This window comes from Taudactylus pleione, unplaced genomic scaffold, assembly GCF_031769625.1.
Source record: "Taudactylus pleione unplaced genomic scaffold, aTauple2 ptg000007l, whole genome shotgun sequence".
Taxonomy (NCBI): Eukaryota; Metazoa; Chordata; class Amphibia; order Anura; family Myobatrachidae; genus Taudactylus; species Taudactylus pleione.
Window position 1 is genome coordinate 4,548,353 of NW_028284410.1, and position 24,782 is coordinate 4,573,134.

A 24,782-nucleotide genomic window follows, 5' to 3' on the forward strand; every position below is an offset into this window, starting at 1 on the left:
TGCTTTTTTTTCCTGCCAGTACAGGTACGGACTGTCTGACATGCCTACTTGGATGCTGTCACCGATGTAATCCTTTAACAGACAGACGCACGCTTGTCGCTGCTGCTTTAAGGATGCAGGTGCGGCTACAGCCCACACATTTCACAAAGACAGAAAAAAAAGAAGAATTTTTTTATTGTTTGTGGAGCGCACTTTGAGGGTTACACCACCCTTTAACAGACAGACGCAAACTTGTCGCTGCTGCTTTGAGGATGCAAGTGCGGCTACAGCCCACACAATTCTCAAAGACAGAAAAAAAAGAAGAATTTTTTTATTGTTTGTGGAGCGCACTTTGAGGGTTACACCACCCTTTAACAGACAGACGCACGCTTGTCGCTGCTGCTTTGAGGATGCAGGTGGATTCTAGACGGGATTTGGAACCGGGGACACACTACCTCCATCAATTGTCTAAATCCCACTGCACTAATGGCGGATACCGGACGCACGTCTAACACCAACATAGCAGTCAAGGCCTCAGTTATACGTTTTGCTTCAGGATGACTGCTGTCGTACTTCATCCTCATCGCTAGGGACTGTTGGAGGGTCAATTGTTTAGTAAAAGTAGTGGTGTTCCTACTTCCTCTCTGGGATGATGAACAACTCCCAGCAGCAGCAACAGCACTAGGAGGAAGTGGTTCTTGAACTTTCCCTATTTTATTTTTACCGGAGAAAGTTTGGTCCTCCATTTATGTTATATTGATATATACGTGCTGCTAAGGCGCACACAAACACAGAAAATATTTTTTTATTTTTGCTGGAGAGTAGTGCACTTTGTGGGTTACACCACCCTTTAAGAAATGAGCCAGCCGGCTCTTTACTTATGGGACACAGGCGCACGCTTGGCGCTGCTCCTTTGTTGATGCACGTGCAGCCACAGTGCACACAATTCACAAACACAGAAAATATTTTTTTATTTGGTTTGGAGTGTACTTTGGGGGTTACAGCACCCTTTAACGGTCAAGCCAGCCGTCCCTTTACTTATGACACAGGCGCACGCTTGGCACTACTTTGTTGATGCACGTGCGGCTACTGTGCACACAATTCACAAACACAGAAAATATTTTTTTATTTGGTTTGGAGTGTACTTTGGGGGTTACAGCACCCTTTAACGGTCAAGCCAGCCGGCCCTTTACTTATGACACAGGCGTACGCTTGGAACTACTTTGTTGATGCACGTGCGGCTACTGCGCACACAATTCACAAACACAGAAAAAAAAATTTTTTTTAGCACTTGGGGGGAGCACCCCTGACGGACAGAGCACTCCCTGGACAACACTACAGCACCCCTTTAGGACTGGGACACTGCACAGGACTTTGGAGTGGACACAGCCCCTATGGACAACTGACTGCACAACACAGTCCAGCCAGCCCCTATGGACTTTGAAGTAGTGGACACAGCCCCTATTAACAACAGCAGCACAGCACAACACAGCCAGCCCCTATGGACATTGAAGTAGTGGGACACAGCCCCTATGGACAACAGCAGCGCAGCACAGCACAACACTACTCTGCACTACGCTACACTACACAGCCCAGCCAGCCCTAACTCCCACCCTCCCTCTTCACTGTCCACAGCCGAGTGAGAAAATGGCGCCGACGCGGGTACCTTATATAGGATCCAAAACCCGCGAGACCCGGAAGGCGGGATGATGACGTTTTGCCTCGATTTCAGATCCGAGTCAGGCGGGAAAAGTCGAGCCTGACTCTGATCGGACTCGGATTGGGGGGGCTCGGGGGGGTTCGGATTTCAGAAATCCAAACTCGCTCACCCCTAATATATATATATATATATTCCTAGGGCTGTCGTATGCGCTGAGTGTTGCCCCTATTGTTTCTATGTACTCATTGTGGTTTGTGGTAGTGCCATCACTACACCTAGAAGCAACAATACAAGCCACACCAACATAGTTTAGCGCAGTCCCTCCACCTCTTTATACCTATTTCTTCAAGTGGCTGCCTTGACTGTTCTGTGGAATTTTTATCCAGAGCATCTGTTTCCACTGTCCACACTGTTCCTTCACGTCATTAAGGCTTCCCGAGAGAGGTGGTGGCTCCAGGCTGGCTTCGCTGGTCATGGTACACTGATGTTCTCCCGAAGTCAGTAGGCCCAGGGCGGCGTCTTTCACTTCGTCCAGACCCGCTGCAACTAGGCTTGTTTCTACCGGGGGACTTCCACAGTTGCTTTTCGCACCTGGCCTTCTGTGCCTGGGAGTGATAAAGCTGCAGGTCTTTCTCTCTCGTTGTCAGTATTAGGCTGCAAGCCAGGACTCCGTTTCCATCTCGCGCTTACCTCCGGGTTTGGAAACTCTACCTCTTGTGGTGTAACCGTTACAAGTTTTCGCCTCCACATTTCTTGGCTTTCCTTCTGGAGCGTTTGGAGGCCAGCTGCTGACTTTGACTCGAGATGTTCCAGGTTTTGGCCCCTTCATTTTCTTTCCAGCTGGTTTGGCTCTTCTTCCAAGGTTCCAAACCAATTGTGCACGGTGTGCTGTGTATTCGCCACCGTTTCACCTGCAGGTGGCGCCGTGGATTCTTAATCTAGTCTTCTGGGCTCTCACACAGGCTCCATTGGAGTCGTTGCATTCAATGGATCTTCAGTCAGTTGCCTGGAAGCTGTTCTTCCTTATGGCTATTGCCTTCCCTCGGCATAGTTCCGTATTTGCAGATCTTTTGGGCAGCACGATGTGGGAGATCAGAAGCACAGGTTCACTGTGCAGCAGTCTCGACCCCTGTCCACACATTGGCTCTTATTTACTTTTCAGTTTTTTTGCTTCCGGTGGCACCCACTTTGGGCGTATAGCTCTCCGGTCAGGCAGCCTGAGCGTTCCCTCCCCTGGGGACGGCTTTTGAACATCCCATGGTCCAGTGTTCCCCAGCCTTACTGCAAGAGAAAGGATTTTTGGTTGACTTAGCGTTGGATCCTTTACTCTTAAGCAGGCTGGGGAACACTGCGATCCCTCCCTCCCGCTCAGTCGTGTGGGGTGTTTGGTTCTTGACCGGTCTTTTCCCTACTGGTTTGTTTGGTTGTTCTAAACAGTTTCACGGGGTTCCTGCTACTCCTCTCTGGACTCTTTTAAAGAAGTACTTGAATTGTGGGATTGCAGGGGGGTAGGAGTTTAGGATTTAAAGCTACAGTTTACATTAAGTGCCAGCTCCATCCCCAACCTACAATCCCATGGTCCAGTGTTCCCCAGCCTGTTTAAGAGAAAATGATTCAACGGTAAATTGACCCCAAATCCTATTTTCTCAACAACTTTGTAAATGTATAATATAGAAAAGTTAAACATTGCTATTAACAGGGTAGTGTATTTAATGATGCAAGAATGTGAACATACAGGAACTGCAACCTTACACAAAAATATTACATGTGCATTTTCTGAGGAAACCAGTATAGTATTATACTGTGCAGTTAAAAATACCTAATCCATTATTTTAGGGCTGCAGACAGCTCATATGTAGCTGTGTATCTGTTAAATCCATAATCTACATAGATTATTTCATGATTATCCATACTTGCCTACTTTTGAAAACTAGTTTCAGGGAGATTATCGTTGGCAATAGAATGCGGAATACAGCGCGCTGTTAACGGGATGTGTCATGCTCTGCTCAAAGGGTGCATCTAACTCCACCTCAAGGTGTGTCCTGCACTAAACCAGGAGACTCCCACAGAACCCTAAACCTAACCCCCCCCCTGCTGTCTGCTCCCGTCGCCCCGGCTTACCTTTGAAAATGATAGGCGTTGGTATTTCGCCGCCTGTCATTTAACCCTTGCCGGGATTAGACAGTCGGGAAGCCGGCGGATTCCCGACTGTTTTCCCTTACCCGCCCAAGTCAGGATTTTGATCCGTTGATCTTCCACTGTCGGCATTTGATCCGGCGGCTATTCAGCCGCTGGGATTACATACCGATTCTGTCATATGTGTACTAACTATATCTTTGCTAGTTAGAATATTTATAGAACTTGTTACTAGATCTGTTTTTCTGGCTTTTACCATTATTTTGATGGACATCTTTCTATAAACTTTGTTCAGTGCACATACAATTTAGTTGCAATTGCATTTGGTATTTGGACTATTTTTTTCTCAATAATTGTGTTGTTCATTATACAAGCATTGTAAACTAAATTGGAACAGTAATAGCATTTATATTTTTACTTATCTTGATATACGTAAAATGGCATATGATACTTTTCTCAGAGAGTGTCCTGCACTGAGCCCAGAATTATAGGTCAATTGTCCTCTCCCTTTTTACATGCACCACATTGGAAAACTCATTCTTCTCCTCTGTTGTCTCTGTGCTGGGCACTAGTGAGTCCATGGGTTAGCTGCTTCCTATGCCCTTTTCCTCATTCTTCAGAAAACTATTATTGTTTTTTTTAGATCTGTGCCCCTGCCATCATGCCTGTTATTCTGTTTAATATTTGACAAAGGTCACAAAGCTGTACAATAGGGCAGTGGTTCCCAAACTGTGTGCTGCGGGGCACTTGCAGGGGTGCCACAGGTTGATGGTCCATTACCAAATCAAATTGTTTATGGTCAGTGTGATAGGCAAAACCAGGCTGGTGGCTGCCAAACATAAAATATGTGGACAAATAGAAGTTCAACTGTGTCCACCACCACATAACTGACCCCAAGGATAACAAATACACACAATTTACTTAATTTAATACTTTTTTCTAAATTTCCCAAAAAGCAACTTTCGGCAATGAACTGTGTGAAAAATATGCTGATACTCTAGGACACCGTGATTCAAGAAAGTTTGGGAACTACTGCATTAAGGAGTGAGGAGGGAGTATGTAAACAAATAAAGCATGATTGATATAAATCAAGGCCTCTGCCTAATGTTGAAGGCAGTAATATAATCCGATTACAAATGTTAAAATGTAATAAGAATATTTGTAATTTGTATCTATTACATGATGGCTTTTCTTTACTGTTATCCATAGATCCTTCACTATTTCACACCAATGAGTTGGCCAGGGTTATGTTTGACTACGTTCCTTCTATGCCAGATGAGCTTGCTTTGAAAAAGGGGGATGTGGTATCCGTTATCAGCAAGGTATGGTGACCCCAATCTATTATCTAAGCAATGCTTTCTCAACTTAAAAATGCATTTATGGAACACCTGGCATCACAAATGTAAAACATCTTTCAGATTTAGAAACTATTATTATTTTGCCTCCTACTGACAGCCCCTCCCTAGAGCTAATGACATTCCAACATTCCAGCAGTCTCAAAATAAAGATGGCCTCTGGCACTGCAAATTAGAATGTAATTACTAAAGTTACCTTACCAGTTTTAAAACACAAAGAAAATTTCAAAATACTTTATGCAAGTGGTTCTCAACCTCAACCCTCAAGTTTCCCCAACTAGTCATGTTTTGAGGATTTGTGTCTGTGGAAGCAGGTAGGATAATTACTGGCATAGCAAATTAGATTATTCCCCTGTGCATGTTTAAAGAATCCACAAAACATGGCCTGTTGGTGTTGAGTACTGGAGTTGAGAACCCCTGCTTTATGCTAATATTCATGTTTAAATCATACTAAAGGGAAGTTCGATGCTTTCGATTTTGTTCATTATATAACTTCTAACTGACCATATTTTTTCAAATCTATAGGGCTGTTTCTGAATTGCATGCAATTCCATTTACACACCCTTAATATGTCTGCACTAAACTTAGCCTGCATGCGAAGCTGCATTGCCTCCCATTTACACCCCTTCAGGAGCAAGTGGAAATGTACAACTCTGCATCGCCTGCAGATGTGTGCACTTGACTACGGAGCATGCATTGTGCGAAAATACACAAGATTTGTCTGCAAAACAGACTTGAATACAACTCCACATTGACCCCTATATTATTAACCAAAGGGGGACAAATGAACTTTGTTTTGTATAGAGGTTGATAACAGAATGTTCTTCCTCAGTGTTACTGGAGCTTCACATCACATCTCTTTGCTTTTTGCGAAGCCCATTCCCTACATCATTTCTCAGTCCACAGTATCCAGCTTTGACCATTCCCATTCTCACATTGTAAAGCAGACATGGGCATTGAAAGGGGTTGGGGTGCTAGTTGAAATGGCATGCGATGGTGAGTGGCCATGCCCCAGTTTCACCACACACCCTCCGCTCCGACATTATTCATATCCAAATATGTAAGCAGTGACGCACACAAAGACCAAATTTTTCTATACGATGGCCAATGTTCCACTAATGTATTGGGGGCATGGCACGTAGGCAGGCTTAGTTGACTGGCTCCTGCATCCATACAGGAGATACAGTATGTGCACCTTCAGTTACATCCCCCTGGAATTAAAACACGCATTGCTCAGCATGCCATACTTGGGACTCGAACTCACTACCTCACTAACTATATGAAACTAGCTGTAATTGCTCTTTCTGGCCCAGGGCACCAAAAAGTCTAGTTACAGCTCTGTCTGGACCCCAAGGAGTTGCTTAGAACCAAATCAGAACTAGCAAAGAATTTAATTTCTGTGCGTATTAGAGAAAACTCCTTTAAATTATACTATCGCTGGTATTTGATCTCTACCCGAATGTCCCCCAACTCTTCCTGCAGTTTCTGATCTATGTTGGCATTTTTGTGGCCAGTGAGGCTCCATGCTGCATATGTGGTGTCCATGCCCCAAATTCCAAATTTACTGGAAATGCAATGCATCCATGAGCTTATTTTGTCTGTAACTGGCATTTACGTATATATCCCGGGTTCCCGCCTTTATTATCTCTTTCCCCGACCCACAGGTTCCTAAGCCTACAACAAGCCTTCACATTGAAAGAACCCTTCCACCCTCTCTTTTCTAGCTACTATCAACGCTATCTGGTCAGTTTACCGCAAGGACCGCATTACTGCCACTTTACACAACACTCCAGACCATTTTGTTAAAGTTTGATCTCCGTGGACTTAACATTTTGAGCCGCCTTTACAAACTGCTTAAGACTTGTTTAAATCTGTAATCCTGTGTTAAGGACGCAGCACAAACCCTTTTCACCCTCCCAATCAGAGCCAACTTAAAGTATGGGCTCACTGGGCAGCTGCCCAGGGCCCCACAAATCAAGGGGCCTTTGAGAAGGGGCCGTCTGAGCTGATGGGCATCTACATGGAGTGTGCAGCCGCTCGCTCCATGCATAAGGCAGCTGACAGAGTCAGGCAGAGGAAGATGCTCCCTGGCCGCTCTACTTGCCTCCCAGCCTGCAGCCACAGAACCAGATTAAGAGGAGTGGGGCATGGCCCCCCATGCTTTAATCACAGCTGCAGTGCAGAGCAGGAATTGAACTGTGAGCTTGAAAAGAGAAGAGGGAGGTGGAGTACGTAATCTTTGCTTTACATCTTTATTTTATGTTTAAACATTGATTTTGTTGAAATTGCCAATAAATCTAAAGGTTTAATTTTATTGACCGTTTAAATTTTTATTCCCATGAATGGGCGGGTAGGGGCCCCAGTGCATTGTTTTGCCCAGGGCCTACAATGCTGTTTAGACAGCCCCATTGTTTCCTTCCCCTTGTCTTTCCCAACATGGCACAGTCCTGCATGTTTATCTGGGATGTAGTCAGGAAGCCGACGGTCTAAATGCCGACCGCCGGCTTCCCGACTGTCTAATCCCGGCAAGGTACTAAAGACAGGCGTCAAAATCCCTACGCCTGTCATTAGACCTACGCCGGGAACCCGACGCCTGGCATACCGAACAAAGGTAAGGTAAGCCGGGCGCGGACAGCCACGCGCGCGCGGGGGGGGGGGTGTTAGGTTTTAGGACTCCCGTGGGGACTTAAGGCTAGGCACCCCCCGGGAGGGTTAGGTTTAGGCTAGGGGAAAGGGGGGTTAGGGTTAGGCACTTGGGGGGAGGTTAGGGTTAGGCACCCTCAGGGGGAGGTTAGGGTTAGGCATCCCCCCCGGGAGTCTTAGGTTTAGGCTGCGGGGAAGGGGGGTTAGGGTTAGACACTTGGGGGGAGGTGGCCGGCGGTAATACCTACTACACCCATTTATCTTCACGACTGTTATATTTCATATCTAATGCATTTTTTTTCTCCATGAATAAACACTATTCAAGATGCTTTGCTGTGTAATGTTTTCTGGCTTTTATGGATGTTTTGCCTCCTGATTATTTTATTTTATCTTTTTGTGAAACAGCTCTATTGAAAAAAAAAAGGAGAAACATTTGGGATCCACATGGAGGGACACCTCCTAAATTATTTATATGTAGCAGATATATGAAACTCCCCATTGCAAATCCTGTGTATACCCCTGATATGGGAGTGCTGTCTGCAATAATCCCTTAATGTCATGACGTACTATGCATGTATTACTATTTGTCTATTCAATATAAAATAGTGTGTTGAATAATCTTAAATAGATTTGTATGTTTTCCAAATCTCATATGAATTTCAAAATATATGTTTTTGCACTGCAGGAGACAGAAGATGAGGGCTGGTGGCGAGGAGAACTTAAAGGGAAAAGTGGCCTGTTTCCAGATAATTTTGTAATATTAATACCTCCAGATTTACCAAATGTAAGTAGAGCTGATCTAAGCCTGTATGGTATGCAAATGATTATTCAGCCATCCGTATCTAATTGGCAAGGCTGGTAAAGGGTCTACTGATTATCGCAGGAGTGTAAAAGTCGTCCTTTGTGCATTGGTCCATTTCAACTTGAAAACCAAAGCTGGGATCTGATGGGTGAATGAGCATAGCCAAGTGCAGATTCTCAAACCATCCACATACTCAGGGGCGTATCTATAATGGGTGCAGGGTGTGCGGGGCACACGGGCCCCTGGGTCCAGGGGGGCCCACACCGCACACCCTGCACCCATAGGTAATTATACTTACCTCTCCGCCGATTCCCGAAGTGCTGCTCCGCAGCACTGGACCGCTGTAAAGCGGAAAAGACTGCCAGCATGGACTTTTTGGAAAAGGGAATACAGAAACAGGCGCTTAGATAAATAAACACAAAATGAATGCAGAAATTAAATATACATTCCCCAAAGAATATTGATCTTCGTACTGAATCCTCCTTGTGACTACTGGTAACTCTCCTCTGCAGCACACATACTGTATGTAAAAGAGAGATATCAGTGTATTAATATAATGTGATGTCACATTTGCAGGAAAAAAGAGGATATTCAACATGCAATCCCATTCCCACATACTGGGGAGGCACTCACAAAGGAAACAAGATATACGTTCTTCAAAAGGTTTCTTTAAAGTGATCCTTCACCCAAATGTGTTCACACAAATTTAGACCAAGGTGCTGTGTAGCATCACTCACATAGTGGCAAGTAGGTAAATGTTCATAAAGGTATCTTTATATGATTCATGCGGAATAAGCGTACCCAGGACTCACACTCTAATCGAGATGATCTTACACATCACGGTTTCTTTTACTTGATTATTCCAAAACACAACGATGGGGTATGCGTGCCCAAACCCAAAGTATATCTCAGCATCCACCAGTCAAGTTTTTGATAAAAAAAAAAAAAAAAAGATTTATTCCAGTATCACAAATCTAATGTATGTAATAAAATGTATACAGAAAAAATTCTATACAATCCAGAATTAAATGACTGAAGTCATAAAAATATCTAAAAAAGGTATGTCCGATGAGGTAGATAAAGATTTCATAAGTACAAAATTATCCAGAAAAAATATTCAGAATCACCATACCTCATAGAGAAAAATGAAGAGTCACACTTCCTTAACTGTCAACACACGTTTCGGCTCACTTGGGAGCCTTTGTCAAGACATAAGGGCTAGTGTGCACTCTAAGGAATTTATACTTGTGTCCACCAATGGCGTCAAGGCACCAACTGTGGTGTCTTCTAAAATAATTCCTCCTAGAACTCTATGGGAGCTCCCACTTGGAGGAATATACAGTATGTTTAACTTCACGCTGAAACATCCTCCTGATGCTCTCCCCGTAACAAGAAATGACACTTGCGTGTCATTCACCGGAAGCAGAGAACGATGTGCGCAGACGGTAACGGAGGTCTGATAGTAAACAGCAAAATCACCATAGTAACAGATGAAGTATTCACATATGCAGGGCCGGATTAAAGCTTGTGGGGCCCTGGGGAAACTAAGTTGTGGGGGCCCCCACCAAGCACACAGAGCCTACCCTCCCTCCCCCGCTACACGGAGCCTACCCCCACCCTCCCTGATTACTTACCTTCTGGCTCTGTGTTGTGAATGCAGCAGCACAGTAAGCGCTGCTGCATAGAGCGCAGAGATGCTACTGAGGCCTGATATCAGTGATCAGCGTTGCGGATAGGATGTGTCACGCGATGCTGATGAGGGGACTTGGGAGCCGCTCTGCGCTCTATGCGGCAGCGCTGACTGTGCTGCTGCATTCAGAACACAGATCAGCTGCAGCTCAGCCCCCATCCAGGTACAGGGTACACTGGACACCTGCTCTCCGCAGGGTCACTCCGACCCTGTGTGGGCAGGGGCAAATACAGGACTTTCTGGGGGGGTTTACATATAATTTATATATATACAGTATGTGTGTGTATGTATATGTGTGTATATATATATAATATATATATATTAGGGGGGTGTGCACCGGCCACTTTTCGTGTTTTGGATCTGGATCTTTCTTCGTGTTTCGGATCTGGATTGGTTTTGCCAAAACCACCCTTCCGTGTTTTGGGTTCTGGGTTTTGTGTTTTGGATCTGTATTTTTTTTAAAAAAAAGCATAAAAACAGCTAAAATCACAGAATGTGTTGGTTTTTCTGCTCCTATGCTATTATTAACCTCAATAACCTTAATTTTCACTCATTTCCAGTCTATTCTGAACACCTCACACCTCATAATAGTGTTTTAATGTCCAAAAGGTTGCACTGAGGTAGCTGGATGACTATGCTAAGCGACACGAGTGGGCGGCGCAAACACGTGGCCCATCTAGGAGTGACACTGCAGTGGCAGACAGGATGGCAGTTTGAAAAACTAGGCCCCAAATAGTACATAATGCAAAGAAAAAAAAGAGGTGCAAGATGGAATTGTCCTTGGGCCCTCCCATCCACCCTTATGTTGTATAAACAGGACATGCACACTTTAACAAAGCAATTATTTCAGCGCCAGGGTCTGCCACACGACTGTGGCTGAAATGATTGGTTCGTTTGGGCCCCCACAAAACAAGCTTGCAATTAATCTGTCCCTACACAAACTGGCTCTACGGAGGCAAGATGTCGTCCTCATCCTCCTCATTCACCGATTCCTCACCCTCTTCAGTGTTGTGTACATCCTCATCCTCACAGAGTATTAATTCGTCCCCGGTGGAATCCACCACCATAGGTCCCTCTGTACTTTCTGGAGGCTGGTCTCCCTGGAAGAGTTGATAATTAATTTTTCTGAACATCATCTTCTCCACATTTTGTGGAAGCAATCTCTTACGCCTTTCGCTGACAAGGTTCCCAGCTGCACTAAACACTCTTTCGGAGAACACACTGGAGGGGGGGCAACTCAGGTAAAATAGAGTCAGTTTGTACAGGCGCCTCCAAATTGCCTCTTTTTCCTGTCAGTACAGGTACGGACTGTCTGACATGCCTACTTGGATGCTGTCACCGATGTAATCCTTTAACAGACAGACGCACGCTTGTCGCTGCTGCTTTGAGGATGCAGGTGCGGCTACTGCGCATACATTTCACACGCAAACACAGAAAAAAAGAAGATTATTTTATTTTGGTTGGAGCGCAATTATAGGGTTACACCACCCTTTGACAGACAGACGCACGCTTGTCGCTGCTGCTTTGAGGATGCAGGTGCGGCTACAGCCCACACAATTCACAAAGACAGAAAAAAAAGAATAATTTTTTTATTGTTTGTGGAGCGCACTTTGAGGGTTACACCACCCTTTAACAGACAGACGCACGCTTGTCGCTGCTGCTTTGAGGATGCAGGTGGAATCTAGACGGGATTTGGAACCGGGGACACACTACCTCCATCAATTGTCTAAATCCCACTGCACTAATGGCGGATACCGGACGCACGTCTACCACCAACATAGCAGTCAAGGCCTCAGTAATACGTTTTGCTTCAGGATGACTGCTGTCGTACTTCATCCTCCTTGCTAGGGACTGTTGGAGGGTCAATTGTTTAGTAAAAGTAGTGGTGTTCCTACTTCCTCTCTGATGAACAACTCCCAGAAGCAGCAACAGCACTAGGAGGAAGTGGTTCTTGATCTTTCCCTATTTTATTTTTATCGGAGAAAGTTTGGTCCTCCATTTATGTTATATTGATATATACGTGCGGCTAAGGCGCACACAAACACAGAAAATATTTTTTTATTTTTGCTGGAGAGTAGTGCACTTTGTGGGTTACACCACCCTTTAAGAAATGAGCCAGGTGGCCCTTTACTTATGGGACACAGGCGCACGCTTGGCACTGCTCCTTTGTTGATGCACGTGCAGCCACAGTGCACACAATTCACAAACACAGAAAATTTTTTTATATTTTGTTTGGAGTGCATTTTGGGGGTTACAGCACCCTTTAACGGTCAAGCCAGCCGGCCCTTTACTAATGGGACACAGGCGCACGCTTGGCGCTGCTCCTTTGTTGATGCACATGCGGCCACAGTGCACACAATTCACAAACACAGAAAAAAAATATATTTTTTTGCACTTGGGGGGAGCACCCCTGATGGACAGAGCACCCCCTGGACAACACTACAACACCCCTTTAGGACTGGAACACTGCACAGGACTTTGGAGTGGACACAGCCCCTATGGACAACTGACTGCACAACACAGTCCAGCCAGCCCCTATGGACTTTGGAGGAGTGGACACAGCCCCTATGGACAACAGCAGCACAGCGCAGCACAGCACAACACTACACTGCACTACACTACACTACACTACACAGCCCAGCCAGCCCTAACTCCCACCCTCCCTCTTCACTGTCCACAGCCGAGTGAGAAAATGGCACCGACGCGGGTACCTTTATATAGGATCCAAAACCCGCGAGACCCGGAAGGCGTGATGATGACGTTTTGCCTCGATTTCAGATCCGAGTCAGGCGGGAAAAGTCGAGCCTGACTCGGATCGGGGGGGTTCGGATTTCAGAAATCCTAACCTGCTCAGCCCTGATATATATAATATATATATATATATATATGTCAATACCACACACTATTAAATGCGGAATGAGGGCACTCACCACTTTGTAAAGGATCAGTTTGTTTATTGCAGCGTGCTAGAAAGTAAGAATACCGATGTTTCGGTCTGCATAGAGATCATTATCAAGGTCCAGTAATCCAAGATCAGCAAGGCAATATAGGTCCAACCGGGGCAACAACATCAGGTAGCAACTCAGCACATTGAAAACATTTAGTGTGTGGTATTGACATATATTGTTTACTTGGTTCTTGGACCGAAGAGTAGCACCCCTATATACCTATTGCCTTTATGAAGATGTGAGTGTAGATTATAACTGTCTTTCTATGCATGTATGTGTATATATATATATATATATATATATTTTTTTTTTTTTATTTACATACATATACACACACATATACAGTATGCACACACAAACACATACATACACACTATGTATACACAGCAGTGTACACACACTATAACACATACCGTATATAAACATGAACACATATACACACAATAAAACAGTACATACTGTATACACACTTACTTTTTATGCAGCTACTGCTCACATCCTTAGGCTCCGCTCCCTCGCGCCGTAGTGCCGCAATTCGCAGGCCATTTGGGTGCGGGGCATGTCGTATTCGCTCCGCCCCCTCCGGCCACCGTAGCAAGGAGAATTGGTCTGTCAGGGGGGGTTTCTAGCTACTCAGAAACCCCCCCCCTGCGTGCTCCAGAGGTGGGGGCCCCTCTATGTGTGGGGGCCCCGGGACGACCGCCCCTGTCGCCCCCCCCCTTAATCGGGCCCTGCACATATGTACCTTCAGCAAAAAAACAGATGATACAAATCTGAACATTGTACATGCTCATATCACAATAAAAATAATAAAATAATAGTTGACATAAATGGATCCTCCAGAGAATCATCTTCAGAATCACATTCATAGATGTATTTCTTTCTCTTTGAACATCTTCTAAAGTAAGTCCCATATCTCACTTGAGGAATTCCAAAGTCCTGCCAAGTGGCCATAAAAGTTGGCTAAAAAGCTGAAATATATACAAAGTACATACCAGTGTCATATGCAGTAAAAAATAACAAATCTACAATCTGAGTATCACAAGAACCATTTTAATTCAAAGTCCTTGTTTAACCTATTGGGGATCAAGGTTTTTAAGGTGTATATGCAATTTATTTCCAATTTGGCCAGAGCATTAGATAGCTGTGCGCAGATCGGTTGAAACCCACTACATTTTATTTTTCATTGTACCTACAGTAACATGATCAAACTTGTTCCCAGTTGAAGGAGCCGCGGCACGATGTGGGCGTGATTTTAGATTCATTGTAACAGTTTGCCTCTAACTATCTCCACACACATTTGATGGAATTTCTTTCATTTTTGATTGATTCAAAATAGGCAACTAAATTCAAATAGGTGTAACAGGTTGGACCATGTTTTAGTTTGTTCGCACAAGTCCATCAGACAAGTCAGTTCCAGTACACTGTATCATAATTTTAGCTATATTTAGTTGAAGGTTGAAAGGCGAACATTAATATACCTTTTTATTATTTAACAATATGTTATAAATAGGGTTCAAATATTTACAAACATTAATTTTAAATGTGAACCAAAAACAGCAAACCTTGAACACAAATGTTCAATTGTGATCCTCCAACACAATCAGTGAACTTTGATTTCGAACTGCCAATACACGGCATAAATTTCAAACCACAAATTCGGATCAGGGTCCATTGACAGTCATACTGTGAACATGATTTTAGCCATCAAATCAGTGAATTTAAATTCTGAACCAGTTTTACATTTTCAAGCATTTTCATGCCTAAGTGGCAAAAACTGCGCCATGTATGGCCACATTAAGCAGTGATAAATAATGCTATCTTAATATTATGAAGTGGCTGGAGTTTTGATCAAAGATCTGTTTCATACTCACTTAGATTGCATGCTATTTGATAGCTGCAGTACAAGAAATGAAAAAGAAGCAAAACACTTGTTAAAGAGCATAGCAGCGATGCACATACAGCTCATACCACTTCCTGTTGCATTGCAGAATACAGCAATATAACCCATTACCCTACAGACAGGCTATGTTACACATAAGGCATTATATAACTTGCACACTTATTTATTTTTGTTTCAATACAGATGTGTCCACATACACCTATCCTCAAATCGCACAAAATAACCCTGTTTGGCGCCCCACGGACTATGCAACTTAGCCAAGCCTTGCAACTTTTTCTTAAAATATGTATCATATTCTGCTACTTCATACCAATACCTTTGTGGAAAAAATACTAATCCTGAGAAAGTACACTATTACCAAATAGACGCTCCGTGGAGGGTCATCTAAGTTGCACCAGGTGTCTCACGCCATACAGCGCAAAAAGTAAAGGTGTACAGTATATTAATGGTTTATATATCAATGTATCTGTATTTAGAAAACTTTTACAAAACTTTTCAGCTACATATTTATACTTGAACATTGTGGGTCATTTATTCAATTAAATACATTCTTTCATTTACCAAAATGACACTTCTCGTTTCTTTGTGACTGCATGCCATTTATGAATAAAGAGTAATATACACAACTACTGCACTTTTCCTACATAAACGTTTATAATTTTATAAACGTTTATGTATCATTATATCATATATAAATACATATAGAAAAAACATAAAAGACAAACAAGCAAAAGTCAAAAAATATAAACTATCACACAAAAATGGTGTACAGTTAAATTCACCAACACATCACTCACTGTTGAACAACATATTTTTTTCTTTCTTTTTTTTCAAATACCAAGTAAGTAAAATCCTCACGTTACCTGTTTTCCGTGGGACAGAAATTACATAAAATAAAAGAAAGGCAGGGAACACATTCATGGTGTGAATGTTTTCTTAGATTTTTATTGATAACATTGATAGTAAGATACCACATATAAAACATAAACTGAGCATAATATAGCTACACACGTGTAAGCCATACCCTTAACGCATTTGGAGGAGTTTGTCAGGAAGCCCTCTAAAGAAATGAATAAGGTTGGCAATGGGGGCTGCAACTAATGCTAAGATCTTCTAATATTCAATATTATAGCCTATAAATGAAAATTATTTTTTTTTCATTTATAGCTTAGTACATAATTCTTGACCTTTGATAGTCCTATGCCCTCATCACTTCTTCTTTACATTTTTAACATTTCCAGAAAACCAGTAAGCCTCCAACACGAACTGCAACTTTGAAAGGACCACGTGAGTTAGTTGGTACTTTAATCGCCTAATTTTCTAAATAGCATTGTATTGATACATTTTCATATTGGCTATAATGTACTGTAAAGCTTATATAATAGCTGATGTTTTTTAGCTGAATTCTGGATAATTAATAGGTTGCTATAGGTTGCAACACATTTGTATCATTTGAACTATATTGTGAAATCTTGAGTATGCAAAATTATATTTTTGTTACTAAATAAAGTTCAAAGAAATGTATCGTTATAGGTAAATTTTTAGACACAAGCATTTCCTATTTGAGGACGGTTAATCCTTGGTTTAGATATAATCAACCACAATTAGCAAATATATATGAATATGCACTTTTTTAATGGCTTCATTTTGAATGTATCAGTTTGTTTTAGTGACCAGTCTGTTGGGAACATACATAACTATAATACACTTACATTTGTAGTAGTAAGACTTTAGAAATTGGACTCCCATATTGTTTAATGTCTACACCTGATCATCAGTGACAAACATACAACCTTCAGATTTCAGCAGTAGCAGTTTTCAACCCACACAGGAAGAGATCTTTGTGTGGTGATTTCAATTAAAGCATACGGTAGTTTACATGTTAGCACCGACTGAAGCTCCCTCATGTACCAGCAAGAAGCAGAAAGTTCTTTCTACCAATATTTGTTTTGTTCTTTGCCATCAGGTATTTGTATGTTGTGTAAGATAAACTAGTTTTTTTCAAAGGAATGATTTTTGGTGTGTTAATATGTACACATCTTTTCTCCTTCCTTTCAGTGGCTAAAAAGGACATGCCTACCATGGACCTCAAGTTACCTGTAAATGGGCCACAGCCTCCAATTTACACAGGACAGAAAGGTAATGCAGACACCGAAACATGTCTTAAACTGTAGTTCTTCTTTTCACTATTATTGCTGGTACTGTATCTTTATAGAACGTCCTTAGTTTCCAGGACTATTCCAGAAACGTTGGCAGCTCTAGCGAGGGTAGCCCAATTGTTTTGGAAATATTTCCCCTGAAATTATTTGTCAGTTAAAATGTCTTGGATGCTGATTTCAATTTATGTTCATGTTGCATTTGGTTTCCACAATTACAATGTGTCTTTAAAATGGTGGTTTTGGTATATTGCGATGGTATAGTACTTTGCTCACTTCTTAGAATTTGTACACATAAGTATTGAGACAGTTCCTGTTAAAACCATAGATAAAACTTTGTACCTTGTCATTATTTTTAACAAAGTGCTAGTAATGTATTCTCTGAACTCCATTATATTGTACAGAACGTTGACACATGTGAATGCTGCCATCAATTTTTAAATTGACAGGATGCAAAAAAACCAAAAAATGAAAGTAACAAGTTTTTTGAGACCGGTCCATTCACGTACATTATTTGTGTAATTAGCAGTATTGAAGTACATTTACCAAGCTTTAAGAATGCGCTCTGAGTGCTTAATATTACCATCTGATGGTACGAGTCTGAGACACACGCTCACAGCAAAGTGTTCCTGGAAATCGTGTTTGAATGGTGCTACACAATTCTCTTATCTATATACATATATATTGGTAACCTTGTTGTGAAACTTTCTGTAAGACAAAGGGAGTGTATACACCAGAGATTTTATAATTGCTGACTGGCAAACCTTTCCTGTTGCATATGAATTTGGAGGCTATAGAAGTTCTCAAATTATACTATGTCCCAAAAGATTATTATGTGCAAATATCGAGCCATAGTCACACAAACGTCATTGCTTGTTATATAATATGTATATGATTAACATATTTCTCATATGATGAGTAGTATGCAACACAGAGTAGGAGCACGTATACAAGTTTTTTAAATGGTTTAAAACTGGAAAATCTGCTGATAAAATAAGTTGTAAAGCAGAAGGCTGTTTGGCCAGGAGTAAGTTGCATGGCATACATGTACCCTCATTAAAGAGTATGTTGCAACGTATAGTTCAAACTCAATAGTACAAGCATGACTTTGACCAAAGAGAGTATATAATTGTCCTGTGTATATTAAAACATGGTCTAGAGAGTACATATTGATAAACTATGTTGTATGTATGTGTTTGTGTATTATAGTATCAAACAGTTGATACTGCAACTATTTTTATGTGCTATGCACTCCTGGACTTACTATTGTGGTGTGTGCAGCTAGTTTGTATATTTCTAGATATATGTGTGTATATGTATGTGTATATATATAATAATAATATATATATATATATATATATATCTCAGGCTGAATACATCCACTTTTTATGCATTGAATGTCTCCGAGTGCCTTTTCCTATTATTCTGAAGAGAGCACCAGGACCTGTTGTAATTACACAGGAGTGCCGACAGCCAATCCTGGAATATATATATATATATATATATATATAGATGCATGTAGACAGGCACTCATTATATAAACATCATGCCGTGGTGCCAGCTATAGTATTATATAATTCATGTCTCCTGCTCAAAAAAACCAGGAATAAGCGGCACTCATCCGGACTTAACAACGAAGTAAAAGTGTTTATTCCAGCGTAAACCGACGTTTCAAGGCCTGAACGGCCTTTTTCTCAAGGTGTGCATAACACACTGTTGTTTTGTTTTGTTATGCACACCTTGAGAAAAAGGCCGTTCAGGCCTTGAAACGTCGGTTTACGCTGGAATAAACACTTTCACTTCGTTGTTAAGTCCGGATGAGTGCCGCTTATTCCTGGTTTTTTGAGCAGGAGACATGAATTATATATATATATATATAATATATATATATATATATTTACTGATTAAGCATGTTCATGGGACACTTAATTGTTAAATTACACAGTGTACAGTCCAGTGAGCATTACAAGACTATACAAAGGTGCTGTACTATTAAATATAGCAAGGAGCACCAAAGTGCCTTGCCACGTCTTATTGTTAGCAAAAGATGGATGGTTTATTACACCTAATTTATTATCATATTATAAACTATAATTGTATTAACAATTTTGTCAATTGCCTTACATAGACAATAGGTCAAAATCTTGTTTAACTTTTCTGTTGTCTTCTTAGCAATTATAATAATTGAATATGTATTACATTACAGAGATGTATTAATTATCCTATATTATAGCAGTAAAATGTTGATATATAAAAAAACATGACCACAAGTTGACCATTTGCTTGTCATTGTGGTTAAGGTGTGAAAGCCTTAGAGATAATATAAGGAGGTTGGAGGGGGAGGAGGAGGGGTGGAGGAATGATGATGAGGAGGAATGATGAGAAGGAGGAGGAATGATGATGAGGAGGAGGAGTGATTTGAAGGAGGAATGAGGAGGAGGGGCTCTACCATGGCATAATGTGTATAAGGGGCTCTACTATGGCATTATGTGTATAAGGGGCTCTACCATGGCATAATGTGTAAGGGGCATTACTGTGTTGCATAATGTGTTATTGGGGGCATGACTTAGTGTGGCATTATGTGTAAGGGGCGTTACTGTGTCACAAAACTACACCCCCTTTTTAGAAAAAAGTCCTCTTTGTTTGTTTGTTGTTTTTTTTTTCGGCCCTGTCAATTTAGTTAGGCCCACCTTAAACATAAAAAAATATATATTACTGAATAGAAACATACATTTATTTAAACCTAAAAAAATATACAATCTACCATACATAGCGAGAAAGACAGTGACCACCTTATATTGGTAAAATAAATAAATATCATTCCCAATATCTTTGTGTTATAAAAAAAAAATCAAGCACCGATCTTCCTCATTAAACTGCAGATGAATTTAAAATTAAATCCCACAATTTAAATCACACCCTAGATCAGGCCCCAATTTCTTCATTAAAAAAATTAATAAATCATACCAGACAGTAATTGATCAACATATCACTCAGTCACAGATCTCTCATTGACAATCAGACCCCATTTGCATTTAAAAATATGACCTCAGATCAGAACACCCCTCCTTTCCTCTTTAACAATCAGAACCCCCCTTTCTTCATTAAATAAAGATGACCCAATATCATACCCATGCCCGTAAAGAACCGGAACGGCCCCGGGTAGTGATGGTGGCATGTCCACCCCCCCCTTTGGGAAAAAAATAGCATTTGCAGCACTTTGATATCAACCACATGTGGCTATAAATTTGCACTTTATAGCCACATGTGGTTGATATCAAAGTGATTTTTATTATTTTTATCTTTATGTGAATTATATGTGTTACCATTAAAACTATCAATTTATTACACCTTTCAAACTATTTATTCCATGGCACTTACCTGTTGTACTCTGTGTATACATATTTATATATCTTATTACTCAGCGCTCGGTTGGAATTTGTTCTACTTTCTTATCCTTACACATCCCAGCATGCCCTGCCACAGTTTTACTATTATGGCAAGTTAAAACTGTGGCAGAACATGCTGGGATGTGTAGTTGCACAGCAGTTGAATACTTCTGCTGTAGAAGCATTAAAGAATTCACGATGGATCTATTTAATTAAATTTAAACACTCCAGCTTTTCCATATGCACTTATCACTTAGTCATGTATTGCTTTTTACATATATTAATATCAATAGTGGCTTTTCTATCGGTTTACGATTAGAACTTTATTTGAATGCTTAAAGACATCACTTTGTGGAAAGTTTAATGAATACTTACTATATATACTATATAAACCTTGTTTCAGAGCAAAGCGAGACCAAGGTAGATCCTGCTCCCAAAGTGACCCATCAACCAAAGAAAACAACACCACCCCCACCAGTGCCGCTTAAAACCAAAGCCAATGCCAGTCCTGCCAACAAGTAAGATGGGATTACGCGGAGTGTATGCATACAGGGGGCAGGTGATATTAATTAGTAACATAATAACTAATTATTTATGATCTATTTTGCAATATGAACTAGCTTACATTAATATGTTTGCTAGATACTCTTCCACTTTCCTTTACTGCAGCTTCTTTATCTTTGTGTTATGAGTTCTTCATATAACATATATCCGCACTTAAGCTTCACAAAAATGGCATCAAATTTGGACTGAACCAAAATAGCTGCTATTCTACTAAGTGGAAACTACTGATGTCGACAAGATTATGGGGCGGCAGGAGCTGGGTGTGCACAGACTCCATATAACCAGCCCAATGAGGACTGAAGAGTATTTAGCAAATGACCAGATCTAGATTAGGGATCATATTGCCAAAATATAACCTATGTGGCTATATTCCATATTTAACTCTTAAATAGGGATTTATGGTTTAATCCATCACATCCATAGACACTTTTTGCATTTACTTTTTATCTTGCTGTTTGTTACAGTCTTAACCAGTTTTACAGTTTTTCATGGAGTCTGTGTTAATGTGGGGCCAATAGCATTTCAGATCCTTGGGTAACACCCAGTTACATCATCAGTGGTTGGCAGGTGAGGTCCTAGGTTTTATTAAACCCAGGAAGCTTCTTGAACTGGAATGGTTCAGTATGTGCAAATATGCTGTATAATTACTTTATATGGCAGTGTCAAGTTGTGACAAGTGCCTTTTTAATGTAGAAATGCATAAAAAAGTGCATGTTACATGTTAATGCATGCTGACATATTAGCTTTAAACACTAAATAAAGTATAAAAAAGGTATCTTTCCTGATGGGGTGGAAAATTACCCAGAAAGACATTGCAACCTTTACAAAGAGCATCTATTGTGTTTACAACTAACAATGCAAAACAGTTTGCACAATTGCATGCAGTGTCAGTGTTCACAGAGTTGAATGATTATTTGCTAATGCGCCTGAGCGATAATTCCTAAAACACTGGTATGATGCATGCAGTACACAGTGTGCACGCACAAAGGAGCTATTGAGACACATGTATCATAAATGTACTGAAAATGTGCTGGGTGTTACAGGGCGGTGACTGGGCGGTGGCTATTCAGAAGCACAAAAATGGCCAGTCCTGTGGTTGTGTACACAGATGCTTTATTGCTCACATTGGAGGGCATACAATCTCAATGCCGTGCGGTGAGGTCAATGGCTGGGAAGGCACACATGGAGATGGGTCTGAGTGCTGGGTGCCTGTCTCACCCCCTACTCACTGTAACTCTCCATTCACTACAATAAGCTTCAGTGTCCATTGATTCTCCTACCTGCATCACTGTGTCTACTCTTGCTGCTGCTGACTGAAGTCCAATCTCTAAACACTGCGGTGCACTTCCTGGTCACATGACACATCCAAGGTGTCCATCAGTGCTCAAGTTACGCCCCCCCATACTCCGAGGCATGCCTCTATTAGCTATTTCTGTGCAGCTTACTGCCAGTGGTGTGGCCCCGCCCCCAGCTCTGCAAGCAGTGTCTGACTATACAGAAGCGAGGCTAAGCTGTTGCTGCCTCATCTCTCGTCTCCCTGCAGTCCCAGGGAGCTCCACAAAGTTGGTGAGTGTTAACTATAGAAATGATTACAATAAACAAAGAAGATGTTTATAAGTTATAAATATATTCTTTGTATTATTCTAATCATTTTTATATCAAATCTCAGGAGTATGACAGGGGAGGCTCTTCCTACCCTGATTGGACGTCCCTGGACAATCTGCACCTAACATAGGGTTGCTTCAAATATAGATGGTGCGACCGATGGTGGCGTCTAAAGCTGCACCAAGCGATATTAGTGTCTAAAGATGCTCAAAGTGGGCGTCTCTATCCTTGTACACTCAGATGCATGGCTGTACAAAAGGGGAAGGGCTGATACTAGCATTAGAATATAGTCACAGGCACAACTATGCCACAGAAAAGTTTGACTCAGAATCAGGCCCTATGTATTTAGCAGTAGATTCAGCTGAGATGCTTTGGGAATGGATAAAATACATTTATTATAGTTGCCTTCTAAATTTTGCATTTTGGGTGGAACAACCCTTTAATGCACAGAAACAGATTTATTTTCTCTTAAGCGATAAAATCCTTTTTAGTCATGAAAAATGTAAGAACAAAAAGTACATAGAATACAATGCTCTATAAACATGCTAAGTAAAATATTTAGATATTTATCTAACACTGTAATTCAGTATTTTCAGTAAGCCAGCATTTTGTATTCGTTTCATAATTACTTCCTTGGTAAAATCTAATGTCCTATTTCTGTGTTATTAAGGCTATGCTCTGCTCTTTTTCTCAGAATCCATATTTATACAAGGCAGAGGCGTCACAATGGGTTATGACACCCGGTGCAGCACTTCTCGACCCTACGTGTGTGTGCACGTAAAAGGGCATGACCTCGCACCCGTGAAGCCACGCCCCCTATTTTCACATATAGTCACGCCCCCATCCTCGCCACGCTCCGAGAGCTCCTGGGAAGCCCCCAGCCTCTCTCCCGCCACAGTGTGGATGACGCGCACATCACCAATCACCACTGCAGTTATGCTATTTTGGTGTCACCTCCTCGGATGATGTCACCCCCTCAGATGATGTCACCCGATGTGGCCGCACCCTCGTAGTGAAGCCACTGAGACCAGGCAACTTCATTTTTATCCAAAATATTAAGCTTTACAATGCATATGTTGTCTAGCAGTGGTTTTTGCAATTTCAGTTACAAAATGTTTGAAGTTGCAAAATACCTGCAACAATGTATGAATGAGACTTTTATAACATTTATTAAATAGCTGTAAGGATTACTACTATGTATCTGCTTACATATGTTATTAATTATCACCTTACTTTAAGCTTTAACTCAATATTCCATGATAACAATTAAGAAATAAAATGAGATGAGAAGTAATATAAATCCAATATAGACTTGATACACATACAGTATACCAATAGCAGACTCTTTTTAATACGCTTACCATTGTCAGGCCCTCTACAGATTCACAGACAAAACTAGCAGAAGAAAAGAAAGAAAGAAATAAAGAGACAAGTAAGTTTAACTCAAGTTTGCGTCTCATTGGCAACGTAACCATGTATTGTCTTACAGTGTCCTAGATACTTAGGATTAGTAATTGATATACTGCTGCAGATTAGGCTGAACATTGAGTGCTGCGATTATGGCCTGGGTCACTCGTATCGGCCCGTTGTCTTTAGCCTTTTTACCCAGATTATTAAATGAGTTGCACAGAGCAGCTACATGAAATGACAGTGTCAGCAATCAGAGTACTCATACATTGTACTTTTGTTGCATTTGTAATACAAATAAGATGCATTTCGTGAGAGTCTCTGACAGGAAGCATGGTGCAGCTAAGTCGCACAGTCCGTGGTGCGCCAATCGGGGCTATTTGGCAAAATATGAGGATAGGTGCATGTGGACACATCTGTATAATAATAATATTTGTATTAACAGCAAATTTTGGCAACTGGTGCTGTTAGGAGATGAATTCTTACATGTTGTTTTTTTTAGCCATCAATGTAGAGGTTTTGTGGCAGTTATGCCCAGTATTTTA

General features: G+C 41.3%; 1 protein-coding gene across 2 annotated transcripts in view; it reads left to right on the forward strand.

Moving 5' to 3' along the window:
* The window catches only part of MNMIP1 (manchette microtubule inner protein 1), a 79,782-nt gene that overhangs the window by 37,709 nt on the left and 17,291 nt on the right, over positions 1 to 24,782 (forward strand). For both annotated transcript variants that reach the window (XM_088460388.1, XM_088460378.1), the window contains exons 8-13: positions 4,985 to 5,097; positions 8,459 to 8,557; positions 16,358 to 16,403; positions 17,175 to 17,255; positions 21,065 to 21,179; positions 24,201 to 24,262. In XM_088460388.1, the coding sequence (XP_088316514.1) occupies positions 4,985 to 5,097; positions 8,459 to 8,557; positions 16,358 to 16,403; positions 17,175 to 17,255; positions 21,065 to 21,179; positions 24,201 to 24,262 (516 nt within the window). The remainder of the gene's footprint in view (positions 1 to 4,984; positions 5,098 to 8,458; positions 8,558 to 16,357; positions 16,404 to 17,174; positions 17,256 to 21,064; positions 21,180 to 24,200; positions 24,263 to 24,782) is intronic.